This window comes from Argiope bruennichi, chromosome 7, assembly GCF_947563725.1.
Source record: "Argiope bruennichi chromosome 7, qqArgBrue1.1, whole genome shotgun sequence".
NCBI lineage: Eukaryota > Metazoa > Arthropoda > Arachnida > Araneae > Araneidae > Argiope > Argiope bruennichi.
This window is the reverse complement of record NC_079157.1, coordinates 51484486-51501763: the sequence shown is the minus strand read 5'-3', so window position 1 is coordinate 51501763 and position 17278 is coordinate 51484486. Positions and strand designations below refer to the sequence as shown.

The 17278-nt window shown below is 29.7% G+C and overlaps 1 protein-coding gene across 1 annotated transcript in view; it reads right to left on the bottom strand.

The window, feature by feature from the left end:
• Window positions 1-17277, bottom strand: part of LOC129974925 (protein SSUH2 homolog) — a 96090-nt gene extending 78813 nt beyond the window's left edge. The window contains exons 1-2 of the mRNA XM_056087723.1: window positions 16788-17277; window positions 15376-15512 (exon numbers count right to left, since the gene is read on the bottom strand). Coding sequence (XP_055943698.1) covers window positions 15376-15512; window positions 16788-16804 — 154 coding nt within the window. The 5' untranslated portion in view covers window positions 16805-17277. The remainder of the gene's footprint in view (window positions 1-15375; window positions 15513-16787) is intronic.
• Window position 17278: the final 1 nt, after the last annotated feature.

Genomic DNA, 17278 nt, shown 5'->3' with positions numbered 1-17278 from the left:
ATCATAGCGCATTCTTTTCTGATGTGCATTTAAATTTTTATAATAAATTTTTACACTTATCCACTTTAAAAAATGTCGATTGCACTTTTGAAAAAAAAATAATTTACTCAAATTTTAGAGAAAATATCATCTGCATCTCATTCGAAAATTTGCAGCTTTCAACGAAAAATTCCAATATTATATATATTTATCGTCTGCCCGATTTAACAACATATCTTATAAAATCAAGTTATTAAATTGAACGGTAATTCCTAATTCTATTTTATAAAAATCTAATATTTACTATTAAGGTTTTCATGGATTTTTTTTTCGGTAAATTTTGCAACTAGTTTTGACACTATACAAGATCGAGCTTTATCCAGAGGTACAAAATTTAAATCACGTTGCATTTCTGCGATAAAGCGGGTCACCTTTAAATCGGATATTGACACAAATAGTATGAAATCAACAAATGATCCGAATCGCATTTCATGCTGATGAATAATGCAATAACACTTCGCCGAATTAAAAATGAGCATTACTCCAGAAACGGCTTTTGAAATATGTGCCTTTTTACTTCTATTAGTCCAAAATTTTTACATTCAATGCAGGATGTTACAATTTTCTTAATTTTATCGGTATTAAATGAACAAATTTTATTTTGTGTTTCATATGCTAATTTTTCAGCTAACGTTGCTTGCTGTGCGAATTTAGAAATATACTCCAATATACATTTATTTTTCTCTGAGAAAGGTAAATGTCTTTATCAGAATCTCGGCTCTTCTCCCTCGACTTTTTCATATATTGTCACAAAAATCGCAACGTTTTGTTAATAGCTTCATCATATTTTGAAGAAGATCGGATATGCATTTTGTAACTCTTGCAGGGTGCAATTTTTTTAAAAAATCGAACATCTTGTGACAAAACTAGTTAAAAACAATTTTATCCATTTAATGTGTTTCATTTTAGAATTACTATACATCCATAAAAAAAAAGCAATGCATCAAATCCCGGCAGCAAAAAGCATTAACAAAATTCAGAAAATAAAAATATCAAAGAAAAAGAAAATTGCTAATTACTTATTATCAAAAATTTTAATGTATTATGAATGAGATCGCAGTTCTCATTTGCTTTCAGCATTTCCATCTGCGCCGGGACTTTTTGTTTTGACTTCCAGTTTGTTGATTTTTTTTTTTTTTTTTTTTTTTTTTTTTGTCTAGAACACTGATAAAAGCATGAACTTTTTATTTATTTATTTTTACTTTTTTTCAGAGGCATTTATCTTCAGTAAAGTCAATTGGCAGTTCAAGTCACTATATGCCGTCTGAGATCTTTTAGGTTCGGAATAATAATTATAATTTGTAATCCAGTTAATAATACCAATTAATATACGAGACCTTATAAGATCGGGTGATAATTAAATTCGTAATCCAATCAATAATTATAATTCGGATTAATAATTATAATTCGAAATCCAATTATTTCCGACCAGATATGCTCATCAACCAAAATTAGATTACACTAAAACAAATTAAATATGTTTTTTCGTGTTTAAGCAATAGGAATTAAATATGCACACTGGAATGTATACTGAGATCTCTGGAAACAAATGAACATATGAGGAAAGAAAATATAAAACCGTTCTGAAACTTTTTTCTTTCTTTTCCCCCTTTTAGAAAATTGTTTAGTGTAGTGCATTCTTTAGAAATTTCGAAAAAACATTCCTCGTCGCATTTTTTGAGAAAAGGGAGGATTTTGTAGAGTCTTCAAGTAGTTATGTTTTTAACGCCTTCTAAATTACACTAACTTTCTTCTAAGAGCTTAAATATAACAGGAAATTCTAGGAAAACTGTATGACAAATTGTAAGCCTAAGTGACTCACTCGCTTATCATAAACTTTTTTTACTTTCTTGTATACGTAGTATAAAGAAGATACAGAAATCGTCTACAAATTCTAACTCGGGATTTTGACGAATCTCCACATTTCAGACTTCCCCGAATTGGATATACGAATTTTTTTAAAATGTCCGTCTGTCTGTATATGACAAAAATAACTCAAAAACGCTTTGAGCTAGATGGTTGAAATTAGGTATACGTTCTTTACACCAAATTTGCAGATTTCTATCAAATTTTGAGTAAAATATGTTCAAAGGCAGTCCCTCTGTCCGATTGTTCGAATATAATTTAATACGATAACTACAAAATGAAGAGAACTAGACAGATAAGATTTAGTAGCCAAAACTAACATTTATAGTGTAGAACACCTGTCAAATTTTGAACCAAATTCAAATACGAGTAGACTGTCGGTTTGTACTTTTTTCAAAAATATATAAACGCGATAGCGCAAAAACGCAATGACTTAAATATATCAAATTTGGTATGAGATTTTTATGACTACAAGTACAGTTTTGTATCAAATTTTTGTTTCAATATCAGTTAAGAAAACCGTGTCAAAACTCTAATTCGATTGTTGGAAACTATCAACGCATGTCAGGGATTAATAGCCAAATAACTCGCCAAGGATGATGCGTTCGATTCGGTAAAAATGCTAAATTCACGCCTAAAATTAATATTTCGCAAGTATTGTAAGCCAGGACCATGCAAGGTCTTCTCTAGCAGGGCAAGTTTATTAGAGAATATGCAAGAAATTTTTGGTAAGACCTTCCCGCTGGTTTAAAAAACAAATCGGGTCAAAAAAGCACCAAAAAATTAAATAATTAAAAAGAAATTATTACAAAATGCACAGAAGAAGTCGGAAAACAAGATATATGGGAGGGGGGGGGTGATTTTTCACTAATAACTAAAGTCAAATATACTTATTATTAGAACTTTTTTTACGGGAAAGGACTTTTATTTTAAACTTAAAAGTATTCTAATAGTTTAAAAAAACCCTTCAATTTCAAAAAGAAAAAAAGAAAAAAAAAAGACGTCAAAAATTTTGAGTGTATTTTATCTTATTTCAATTGAAAACTCTTTTGGGGAATTTAAAATTTTTAATATTAGCCGCCTTTCGCGACAATAACCTTCGCCGTTATTGCTAACTTATTTACTTTTAATTTAATATTTTATGCATAACTTGAAGTTTATAATTGCCTTAAGAAAGGAAGAGTTTGTTCACTGGAATCAATTTTTATGACATAGTGCCATTAAAAGTGTGAGTGTTTGGATAATTATTTCAAATTGTAACGTTGTCTTTGCAGTAATTTCATTTCCCCTTCCCCCCCCCTCCTTCTTTATCTTTCAAAAAATGAAGAAAATCGCGCGATCAAATACTTGATGAAATAAAAAGTAATTTTAATTTCAAAACAACAATGGAATTTATTGATGAAAACTATGCAAAAAATAATTTTTAAAATTTTTTTAATTAAAGTTAAGATTGCATGAAAATTAAAATTATATCATCAAAGAGACATTTTAAAATAGGATGAAATAAATCAGCACTTTGCAATTATATTTTCGACAATTGTCAATTGCTATGTGGTAGAAACGATAAAATCTCGCTTCATTTTTGCTTCGTTAAAATTTTTTTTTAAATTTCTTTATAGAGTCCATTTTTTTACTTTCCAAAGTATATATGAGTCAAATCTCGTAGCTTTAGGTCAGACGGTCAAGGCTGTAAAATCTTACATAGTCCAAACATAAACACGTTATCTTTTTTTTTAATTAGTAGAAATTTCCTTGCGTTTAATTTACTGGCGCAAGAGGCGTAACTGGCTATACTGAGCCTTTTAATAGAAGAAATACTAGCAAAAAGCAAATAAAACTTAACAAAAAAAAACGATAATAAATTAACAGCATTAGTCATAATCGAAACACTCCAAATGATAGATGTATAACGCGTGCACTTATGCATTGAAATATATTATTATAGATACAACACACTCCCGAGTATCCGGTTCACGACTATCCGGCCTCCGCACAATCCGGCCTAATTTTCTTAAGTCTTTTGTTTTTCCCCTTTCTTTCTTTTCGTAATTAAATGAGGAAGACAAGGCGTTGCATTGGCAACATTGTTTATGTTTCCTGTATTTAAATGAGGCATTGCATAATTTATGTCAAAATGCGAGCAGTTTATATTCTTTAACTTACTTTTTCTCTAATAAATTCTTGAAACGTGCAGTGCACTATATAAACATATACACGCTACCATGACAAAGCCTTCTATTTTAACTCGACACGTTACAAGCAACTGCTCCTATGATTTACCGGGCCGAGGCTGCGTTCACATTCTACGTGGCTTGAAATAAATAGAGGGTTTAGTACTCAATAAGAAGTGAGAAAATAAGTATTATAATAGTGAGCTACGATAAAAAAAACTTTGGTGGGCAAAGAAATGAGTTCATAGAATTCTGGCATATCCGGCTTTTTTATTATCCGGCCTGCCTTTCCGCCACATTAGGCCGAATATTCAGAACTGTATTGTACTTGTTTTAGCCGGGGCTCCCAGTGCATCCTACAATTCTATATACATGGGGGGTGGGGTGGGGGGTAAAACATACTTTTTATTTCAAAATGTTTTCGAATTCTTATTTTTACCATTAAGAGGTTTGAGGACTCTCGTCTTTAATGAATACTATCTAATCCATAGGTTCCCAAAGTGGTCTAGGTGGACCCCCAGGGGTCCATAGGAGAGCACACGGGGGTCCACGTAGACGTGAAAAGAAAACAGGGGTTCACAAGTTGTAAGTGGGGGGTCCACGAAAAATTTTCTGGTTTTCATAATAAAGAACACAAATTTTGGCTCGGATTTACCTATCAACGTAGGCAGGTAGCATCATTCACTAGGTAGGTACTCAAAAATATTCGAGACTCAGTTCAAACACAGAATTGAATAGAACAATAGATAATAGTACAAGTGTACATCACATGTCGAGACTTGCAAAGAAATTGCTAGAAAAATTTTGATAGCGTTTCCCTCGTCATATCTTGTCGAAAGAAGTTTTAGTGCCGTTACCAACCTGTTAACAAAAAAAAAAAAGGAGCAGATTGAACAGCACAGAACGGGGAGATTTGAGATTACTTCTTACAAAACTGAAGCCAAATATTGATAATTTGCTGTCAATTCATCAAGTACATCCGTCTCATTAAAAGTATGACTATTTTTTATTGTTGATTTACATTTCAGAGTTCATTGTTGATTTTTTGTCAATTGTTGATTATTTGTAATAATAAATGTTTATATGATGTGGTTAAATGTATAACCACAAGTATTATTTTAATAAATAGGACACAAGAAATGTGCTACTTTCTTTTTTTTCTTCTTAACACCCCCAATTTAGGGTGATATTTTTTGTTTTGGGAATACAGTAGAAATGTAGCAGCAGGGAGTCTACCGAAAATAGTAAAACTTTGAAAGTGGTCCACGAGAAAAAAAAAAGTTTGGGAACCTCTGATCTAATCAATTACTAATCTAAAGATTTCGGATGTACGACATTTTTAATCTCCAGGTTTGGCGCATATATAATAAAGAATCCAATCCAGATCGTCCAACATAAAATTAGCCGCGGAATAACAGTGGAGTTTCTATTGTAAATTGATGCCGGTAAGTTGCAGCGATCGTCCTTCAGCTTCAATCAACGCTATTGCGAAACGAATTGGAAATTGAAGGCGTTGAACGCCAAACCGCATGTGTCACTAGAGATAAGAAAATTGTAGGAAATGTAAACGCTCTCTTTCTAGACTATTACCGTTAAAGATTGGCGTAACTACAGTGGCGTAAACTAGGGTGGGGTAGGTAAAGTAAGTGCCCTGGTCATCATTTTTCCAAGGGGTGCAAAATTTATGAATATGTTACTTTTCTTATTAAGATGTTATTATTTTCTTATTAATATTATTTAGATCTTTTTAAAACTTTTATTCTCTAAATATTTAAAAAATAGTGATAAATTGATAATTAAAGTATGGGAGAACATAGAGGAAACGATCATTTTTACGACTTGGGGATCAACTCAAGCTTTGTTTCTGAAAACAAACAGCAAATAGATTTAGGGCCTCTTCAAATATTCATGTTTCAGTGGTGAGGAGAGGTATATGTGACCATTCTCGAATCTTTAGTAATGTCTTTCTGAGGTACACTATAATTAATTACACATAGAATGGTTATTCCTATTTTCAAAAGGCAGAAGAAAAAAAATAGAAATACTTTTATGTGTACAATGAAAGCTAAAGGATACCCATTCCATGTCGTCAGTACTTAATGGATAAAAAAATAATATATATCATTATTTTATTAGGTTTTTTAAGAATTTAATAATTTGTAAACATTTAAATTTTTTTTTCTGTATAAGATGAATGTAAAGCATATTTGGTATATACTTTTTAAAAAATATCAATACTTTCAAACATATAATTGTTCTCATTTTTTATTTAAGCCATTTCTTATATAGTTAATGTCATAATATACAAATTTTACAAACTTTAACTTTAACAAAATTTCATTAATTTTTCAAAACAATTTTATTTGGTTCGAAATTTTTTAAAAAAAAATCATTTTATTCTTATAATGCCTTATAGATAAAACAGCCACCAGTGCAATTATTCTATTAAGTCTCTTTCTCTTTCTCCTGCAATTATTATACTTAACTTTCATAACTAAAACTTCATTACATAACTTTTTTTCCGAATAAAACTTGTTTTACAGTCTATGGATACATAATTTTTCTTTTATGAGCTTATAATTATTTATATTTCAGAAAAAAAAATTTCATATATATTTTTTGTATCGATGAATGATTTAGCTAATCGCTATCTCTTTCTTTATTCTCTAGATACTGTACATTCCCTAAAATAGTATTTCGTTTACTTTCAGGTAAATCATTTATTCAAAATTCCCCTTCCCACACGCTTCCATCTTTACCAAATCAGCGCGATAATGCTAGTTTAAAAATGAATATCAAACAAGATAACCAACCAACCAACCAACCAACAGGAGTAATCACCCTAGAATTTTCTTACATACTATCTAATAAACTTGTCACGCCAAAGAACGCTTGCATGGTTCGTAAAATAGTTATGAAATATTAACTTCTGGCGAGAATATAGGTTTTTCATCGAATCTATCGTGTTATTCCTGGCGAGTTTTTTGGCGATTAATCCCTTGCATGCGGTCAACAGTATTTGAATTTGTGCTTTAGACACGTTTATTTCTATCGATTGAGACAAAGATCTAACACAAAACTGCACTTATAGTCACAAAATCCCATACTTAATTTCATATGTTTAAGTCATTGCGTTCTGAATTATCGAGTTAAAATGTTTCTGAAAGTAGAGACCGACAGACAGTTAAGCTGTAGATGGCTTTGCCTCAAATTTTGACAGGTAATCTACTCTACAGATGTTAAATCTATGCACCGAATCTTATCTATCTAGCTCTCTTAATTTTGTAGTTATCGAGTAAACTTATATTTGAAGAGACGGACCTTTTCTGAACAGATTTTACTCAAAATTTGAGAGAAATCTGCAAATTTGGCGTAAAGACCGTATACCAAATTTCAACTGTCTAGCTCACAGCGTTTACGAGTTCTCTTTATCACATACATATAAGCGAACATTTTCCATAAATATGTCTTCCAAACTCAGGGAGATCTAAAACATGGAGATACGTCAAAATCTCGAGCTCGAATTTTTTGACGATTACTATACTTTCTCTATATTACGTATACAAAAAAGTAAAAAAAAAAAGAACGACGACGAACATTTGGACTGAAAAATAAAAGGGGAAATCAGTTGGAACACTCTAAGCCGGATATTTAAATATGCAGCTCTAGTACCTTTAAATTCCGGGGGGGGGGAGGGAAGGATTACTTTTCCCTTTGGATAAGTAGCCTCTATGTTCTATTCGCCGAATAGCCCGACTTGCGCTTCTCTTGTTTGCGCAGGTCGGGCTGCGCAAACAAGCATTTTCCTGTCTTATTCTTACGTTTCCGTTGCTTTTTTCAAATTATTACTTTCGTTGATTGTTAAAACCTCAGAATGAAAAGCACAGAGCATCGAATTTTCAGAATGGAAAAACAGACAAATTTTATTTTAAAACACTTTGTACTTTATGAAATTTTAAAAATATTTTCATAAAGTACCGTAGCTTTGCATTCCTAATGGATAAGCTACTACTGATTCGGATATATTAATCATATGCCAATACCAGAAAGCATCAAAATCGCGAAACAGGATTTTAGTTCAGTTTAGTTAAGTTACATTAAAGTCCCGTTTTAAAGCTAGGGCTATTTTGGGACGGACCTAATAATTTTGGACTGCGGTCAGATGACGACATCTGAGCTGGCATCACCTCTCCAAACTTCCACACTACACCAGCGGGAGCTCTCGGCGGATTTAGCGTGCACCAGACACGCTACACGGCGTGTGAAATCGAGTCTCGAACCTAAAACCTTCCGACTCCGAAGCCGAGACCTTACTACCAGACCACTGCGGCCCATCACGGAAGGACAAGCGGTGATATATAAAACAAATTTTGGAAATATCGCCTTCAATAAATATTCTCTCTGCTCGAATATTTGATTATATAATAAAGAACGAAAATATTTTGGTCTATGCGTTATAAGTAGTATACTTATGTGAAAATATACAAAAAAAAAATCAAGAGGTAGTGGAGAGACGCTTTTTTTATAGATATGCGTATATCCATCCTAATGGAGCACTGCAGATTTTCAAGTTAATGAGCCAACACTGATACACAAAGAATGATTCATTCCTCCTTCAGTAGCATGAACTCATGCATCTTGGGCTGATAAGGTTGTTGTCAACTCGTGAAGAAATATAAGTTTACATCAAGAGAACAATGCAGTTCTTCATATCTTTCATAATTGAATACTTAAAGGAATCTTTTGTCCTTTCAGATATTCAAACCAAACACGAAGGGAATCGAATGACTAGAAGTTAGTTCATATTGAGAAATAGAGAAAACAACCATTTAAAGATAAAAAATAAAGGAAAATTCTTTTTTTTTGGGGGGGGGCAAAATTATTTTTAATGGACTGACTCCTCTTTATTTCATGGAGGAAAAAAAAAAAAAAAAAAAAAAAAAGAGTTCGAAAAATTGATAATTTGTCTACATGCGTGTACCATTTATTTAAACCTGTAACCGTGTACTTTTCTAAACTATTTAATAATTAGATGTCATCTTTGATTAAGGAATTTTTTTTTTCTTTCTGATTCAATCGAGAATCTACATAACAGACACATTTTTAGATGCTTCAGACACAACTACACAACAGACATAACTTCATTCTTCTATCGAATTATAAGTTACCGAACAATTTAATTTTAGCTTAGTAGAAAAATATGGTTATTCGATACACGAACCACGTTCGAAACCACAGTTAAGAAGTTAACAAACGTGAGAATAATAACAGTACAAATCCTATTTTGCAGTTTTCAAGGAACCATAAAGATAATAATATAAACTAGGTTAAAGTGTGAAACTATTTCCATTAATTGCCATTAAAGTAATCGTTGTAAGTAATTAACATTAAATAAAATTGCAAACGACATAAAAACGTAAAGGTCGAGAACGTAATTGCGGGTTAAAACGGTCATGAATTGACTTTTCCATCTTCATTTTTCTAAAAAGACGTTCGATTTGAATGATTTGTCGGTAAGCATGGACTCAGTATTCTATACTACGAAACCAAGCATGTTATTTTTAACTCTTACTAAAGGTTGGTTTAAATTTTAATAACATTTTTTATCCAAGAGAGATTCAGAGAAGCGTAGGAACAATTGATAGCGACGGAAATACAATAGAACTTCACTTAACTAGCATAATTCGTTTCCGAATCTTACTTTTAATACAAAACGCTCATTAAGCAAAACTTTTTTATTACATACAGTGGTGACCAAAAGTGTGGACATTTTTTGAAAGTTTCATGTTTTTCAACTTTGCGTGCTTCTAGAATATATTAATTTTCACTTAAATACAAATGTTTATATATCAAATTGAAGGTAATTTAATGTAGAATTTAATAACAAAAACAGTATTACAATATCTGTATTATAAAAAATGTTGCGCTCATTTTAGTAGAACAAACAAACACAAATCGTTTTGAATAATGACGTGTTTTGTAATAAAAGCGTACTAACTAATCACAAACACTGTTCTGAGGATCAATCAAATGTCTCTAACTATAGTTTAGGTTATTTGGATGGTAAAAGAGCTATTGTTGTGGAAATATTTTGCGGAATGATGCATACTAGTACAATTAAATAGAGTATTGTTGTTTTTGAATATTTTAAGTCCTTTTGTTTTAATTAAACTAATTTTAAACAATGTCACCAACAAGAAGAACTGATTGGACATCTACAAAAAGAAGCCGAATTGTCATATTGAGAGAAAATGGCCTCTCTTATGCTGAAATTGCAAGACAAGGTGCTGGTTCAGTGACTTGTTTTGGTGTACGAAAGTTCTGTTTTCGTTATGAAAAAACGAAATTAGTGGAAAATAAGGCCAAATCTGGCCGAAAAAAATGCACAAGTGCTACCGCCGATAGAAAAATTAAACGGCTATGCCTTCAAGATAGAAAAATTAAACGGCTATGCCTTCAAGATAGAAAAATTAAACGGCTATGCCTTCAAGATAGAAAAATTTCATCAGATGCTATTAGATGTTAAATGAATGCAGCGGGTATTGCAGTAAGTTCAAGAACAATAAGAAGGTTATCAGGATTTGGACTACAAGCTAGAATTCCAAGGAAAAAACCATATTTAAATCAAAAGCAGCGCGAAAAACAAGTTAAGAGGGCAAAAGAACGCATTAAATGGTCAGAAAATCAATGGAAGCTAGTAATCTGGAGCGATGAGACTAAAATATCGCTCTTTGGTAGTGATGGTAGAAAATACGTGAGACGTAGAGTAGGTGAAGCGCTTCATCCTGATTGCATTGAAGCAACTATAAAAACAACAACAAATGCCATGATTTGGGCATGTATGTCTGCAGATGGCGTGGGCCGAATTCAAGTGATTGATGGCATTCCGAATGCCAAAAAATACATCGAAACTGTCCTGGAACCAAAATTGATACCTTCCATCGGGGATTTCTTCCCCAACAAATCACCATTTATTTTTCAGCAGGATTCAGCTCCATGCCACACAGCAAAAGTATGCAAAGCATGGTTTCAAAATAAAGGCATAGATGTATTACCATGGCCAGGAAACAGCCCTGATCTCAAACCGATTGAAAATTAGTGGCGACGTTTGAAAATTCTTGTACGAAAAAAACGTTCATCCAATAAAAGACAACTTATTGAATCTATAATTGATTCTTGGCACCATGTGGTTACGAAAGATGAACTCCAAACACTCGTTCACTCGATGAAAAGACGCTGTGAAACTGTCTTAAAAAATAAGAGTCATCCTGCTAAGTACTGATTGTGTAAGTATCACTTTAAAAAAATGCAAATCTAAGATAGATCTTACTAAAATGAGTGTAACTTTTTTTGTAATACAGATATTGTAACACTGTTTTTATTAAATTTTACATTAAATTACCTTCAATTTGATATATAAACATTTGTATTTAAATGAAAATTAATATATTCTAGAAGCACGCAAAGTTGAAAAACATGAAACTTTCAAAAAATGTCCACACTTTTGGCCACCACTGTATGATTCCATATAAAATAGGAATAAAAAAAAATACTCAAATTTATAAAAGTGTAATTTATTATTTCAATGTAGCCTATTTTTTAAACAATAAAATTGTGTAAAGACATTTGTGTTTGGTTACGTTTCAAAATTTGGGCGAAAGTGGGGCACAGCATTACCTTTAAATGAGTTTGTAGCCCGTATAGCTAGTATCTTATCAGGGGGATACTTCTCAACATACGATGAATTTCTTATACTTTAACATCTCCCTTATTTTACTGGAAGGTTTGCTCTGCCGCATCTATCATTTCTACCTCTCTTGGAAGAATCTCCTCCGCAGCTTTTTACTGTGCCACAGAATGCAAGTCCATAATGCAACCGGTAGTTCTCACTATATTCTTCCACCAGCTCATGGATGTTGTTGTGATCCACTTCTAGCCCCAAAATCTAAGCCAGAGACAATCTCGTCAATGAAGGCTTCACAGGTATTTGCTGAAGAGAATCGGAGATGCGTTTGACAACATTATACTGTCCAAACGTCTTCCATGTCAATATAAGAGTTCCTTTCAAACCAATGCTCAACACAGATTGATACAAGAAATCTAGTATGTGACGTCACGTATCTCTCCGTCAATCGTTCTACGAAATATTACTCGCTAAGCGAGTCAGTTTTTCACATTTTATTTTGTTCGTTAATTGAGGTGCTGACATTAAATGAAGTCTAACTATAAATTAGTTTTTAGTTATTGCATTTCTATGAGCACTGGCATTTCATCCAACGAAAATATCAAATGCAATGCATTTATTGATGTACAAGCTATCATCATCTAGTAAAAACCAAAGTGGGAAGGGGGGGAGGGGTGATTGCCACGGCAGCACGAAAATTACATTTGTATAATAATACAGAAGATTTATTTACATTTCTTTTTAATTTTTAACATGGTGTGAAGGTCTATATTTGCAGTTTAAATTTTATGTGATAATATTTATCGATTTCCAGAGAAAACATTTTAGAAGAGTTTAAATCGAGTACATAATATAAGATTGTATAACAAATACAATCATTTCCGACCACAATTTATAATTGATAACCATATAAAATACATAATCGTTATTTAGAAGAATCTATAAGATAGACAATGGAAATACAATATCGTTTTCAAATTATTTTTTTTATTTGCAGCATAAGAAAAATTTTGGTTTCTTCATTTTCTAGATAATTTCTCATTTTGAAACAATTTGAGAGCCCCTGGCGATGGACCAATCAGATTATAAGGGTGACGCTTGAGCCTGTATACTACTCTTCAGACTTTTGCACCATACCAATATAGTGAAGTTCCATTTATTACGGCAAATCATTAGCAATAAGGTTGTCCTACAGACAATGAATTTTCAATTGAATCGAATAATGAACCATTAATCTTGAACACATAATTATTTGTCAAATCTCAGCAACTCAAAATTTTTAAAAATTGATCAATGTATAAAAAGTAAAAAGCTTAATTTCTTATAAAACATGAATTTTTTTTTAAAAATTCAGAATATCTTTAAAATAAAAAACTTCAACTGTAGATTTGATTTTGGAACTTTTTTTTTTCAATAATTATCAAACACCATCTTCAAACTATTATCAAACTGAAATTTTACAGTTAAATGCAAATTGCTTCAAAATGTGGTTTGCATAGTAAAAAATATCATTTCAAAAGTCTAAATTCTTTAGCCATTAAAAAAAAAAAGCAGGATGGGTTTAACTATAAAAAGAAATGGGAACTTCTTAATTACATTCTCATGTAATTATAAGTATTATTTTAATACACTTTAATACAATTGAACATTTAATCTAATAAACAAAAAACAGTTTAATAAAACTAGATATATTATTAAAGAAACCTTATACTTTTTCAATCTTTAATATGTTTTATTATGCAGAAAGAAATATGGGTATATAAAACTTTTCTTCTCTCTAAACAATAAGTTGATAATTAAACTTTCATTGATATTTCAATCATTCTCAAATATAATCATCATTCCTCCAAATAGCACTTAAAAAAATATACAGTTATGATTCAAATACTGTATACTTAATTTGAATAAAACATTGGTAAAAGCCATTCATACACCTTTTGATTTAAAGTTAATGTATCTTTCATAAATTTTTATTGTTTTACCAAATCTATTTTAATCCATCCATCTATTTTAAAAGAAAAAAATTATTTTAAAAAGACAATTAAAATTAAACTTTGTAACTCAACTGTGTCTACAATTTAATCAATAAATTATGTTATCATTACTAATTAAATTTTAGTTTGAATCAATAATTAATTATTGCATGTACTTAACTAATTTATGTATTAGCAGCGTATATTAAATTTTTCCATTTAAAGAAAGTAATTAAAAATTAATATGTTAAACTTAGTTCAATCTTTGTTCTATATCTTATCTGTATATAACAGAATCCTCTCAATTAAGCAATTTTAAAAGTCAGATTCAAGAACTCAGAATACAGCTCCACTTTTTTCAAATTAATAATTAAAAAATATATAAGTAAAATAAAAGAATTTGAACAAAAATTTATAATTAAATATAAATATATTAGATATTTATATAGATAATAACAAAAAGAATGATAAACAAATTGCAAAGAATTTTAATAATGTTATACCAAATGAATATTAATGCAATTTTAATGTTTTTATCAGTAATATTAAATACATGGCTAATTGATAATATGGAAGTGAAAATAATAAGTTTATAAATGAACAATAATACCAATAAATTTTACAAGGAATATTCAAATATTGATTTTGTTTTATATTTAAATACAATATTTTGCAAAAAAAAGAAAAAAAAAAACTTAAAAATCAAGGAGCTATATATCCTTGTTAAAAATGTAATATTGTACAATAGCAGATGATTTTCACTTTATTTCCTTTGTATCTTAATTACAGATTAAACATTTTTAACTGCTCAAACAATCAAAATGTCCAGTCTAGCATTATTGAAAAAACTAAATAAAAATGTTTACTTTTTCCAAAACATTATATAAAAAAGAAAACAAGTATCACACAAGTATTTTTTTAAAGCTAAACATATTGGTCTTGAAATGGTAGTTAATAAACAAAGTACTTGGTTAAAAAGTTGAGCCAAAAGCAAGATGTAAGTAAATAAAATATGGCTTTCAAAAATTCAGCATTGAGAACTAATTTTAATGCTGATATTATGATAATATATTTGAAATTTTTAAATTCTATAAATAGAAAGATTAGACTATAAATAGAATATCTTTCTATTAGACTAAAAATAGAAAGATATAGAATAACTTTGTTGTTTTTTTATTAAAAAAATATTTTATAAAAGACAGCCAAAATTTTCCGTCTCAAAATTTTCTCAGATCCAGCAAATATTCTAAAGTTGATTCCATTTTCATTTTATGAAAATTAATATGTCAATATCAAATACTTAAAAAAAAAGTGAATTAATAAAAATTCTTAAATATTTTAATGTTTAAAAAATAACAGATATTTTTGATTTAAAATATCTAAGTCTTTATATATTAAATTTTTTGATGCTGAATTGGCTCAGAAATGAGATTGGTAAATATATGCAGAGTAAATATCTGAAGAGAGAATAAGTTATTAACAATATATAGCAATTATATTCTGACACCAGTGACATTCTGTGTCTTATCATTAATTTTGTTTCAAGATACTTACTCTTACATGCAGATATTTACTTTATAAAATGTCACTGAGAATTTATATATTACACAAATAATAATGCTAAATATTAATAAATAATTACCATGTTTGAGAGTAACATGATGTTCATGATGAGGCAAGTTGTCTGCATAAACTGCTCCATTAGAATATTTGGCATATGAAAATTCATCACATAAATGAAGAGGAGGAGCAGTTGGGGTTACAGTATGTCTGTGGTTTCTAAAACATATATATATATATATATAGTTAATTAAAAATTTAACAGAAAAAAACATTGTTTTGAAACTTTTTGATAATTATGTAAAATATTACAGTAAAAAATAAATATAACTGCAATCTTATAGTATTTTATTTAACTGTTTATTTTTTATAATAAAATTATGCCAAAGAAATTGCAATTTTCTAAGCAGTTGTTTTAGCCAGTAAATAAGTAGGGTTCTTTTAGCAGTCTAATATTTTAATTGTCTTAGTATGAAATTACATGCAATCTGTTTGGAATATATCTCATAATTCTGAACTATGATGATTAAAATGCACTTGGTTTGACACCTATTCCAAGTTCCTACACTATTCCAATATAAGCATTTTTCATCCATAACAGTTTTGACAATTACCAAGTCTATGTACACAATAAATTTTCAATTGAGTTGGCTATTAAACTACAATTTATGACAATACTGAAACTAATAGAATACTTGCATAAAAAAAAATAAGAAAAAGAAAGAAGAAAAAAACATATTCCAACAATAAAAATATGAAAAATTATTTGTAAAGTACTAACAATCAGTGATATCAATTACAACAAATAATAATATGAAAAATTTAAAGAGGATAAACATATTGACATTTTGAAAAATATTACCACTCATGAAATTACTAAAAATTGTTTTGTCTTTTATATATCTATTTTGCGATCTCCTGCTATTATTTTTGAATTCAGTACCATTAGAAATACAATGAATATATAATACAACGATGCATATAGATATATTTTAATTTCATGCATTTTAGAAAAAGTTTCAAAAAATGAAAAGCCTAAAAAATGACAAATATTTCTAGAACTAATTATTTCATCATTTTAAAATCTAAACATGCAAATTGAAGTCTTATCCAATTTTTCAAAAACTGAATTTCATTAAAATTAAGAAGAAAATACGAACTATACAAGTTAAAAAATTTACTTAATTTATTCCATAGAAAAATAACAATATATTCTTATATTTTGAAACTTTTTAATTCATTTATTTTAGAAATAATTTTTTACATTATTTAAACTGACCAAAGGTTATCGTTTGGAGAAAATTATAAATTAAATAATAAGAATAAAAATTCAGCAGCTTTTTTCACATGAGTACCAAGAAATATCATTGTTTTCGGGCGGGCGAACCTCACCGGATACGACCATTCTCATAACATCATTCACTTCATAAAACAGTTATGAAGTAATAATTTAATATATAATAATATTGCGGTCAAATATCAGCTTTTCTTTACCTGTCGTCATGACTCATAACACAGCTTTTAAATTATTTACGATACGCACAATAAAAGAATCACAAACGTAAACAATCCCACTTGTCTGCTACATAATTAAAATGAAAGTTAAATGTCCCACTTCACAAGCTTCTTCTTCACGCAGACGCGTCTGGGTACATACTTCCCAAAAAAGTCTTCCGCGCAGGTGCTACCAAAGAATATATTGTTTACTAAAATATAAAAGAAAAGCATGGATAGAAAATGAAAAATAAAAAAAAATGTGATTAAAAGAACCAACTTAAGAATATAAAAAAAAAAATGATCCTTGTTTTTTCCACTTTATTCTGCGTTTAATTTCAAAAATCATATTTTTGATGCCGATATTTGAAGAAAGTAAATAAAGGTCAACAACCGGTGTGGAGTCAATAAAAAAAAAAAAAATCACTTTTCTTACAATACTACTCAAATTACATCAATGCAGTTAAATATCTTCCCAGAAGATAAAGATA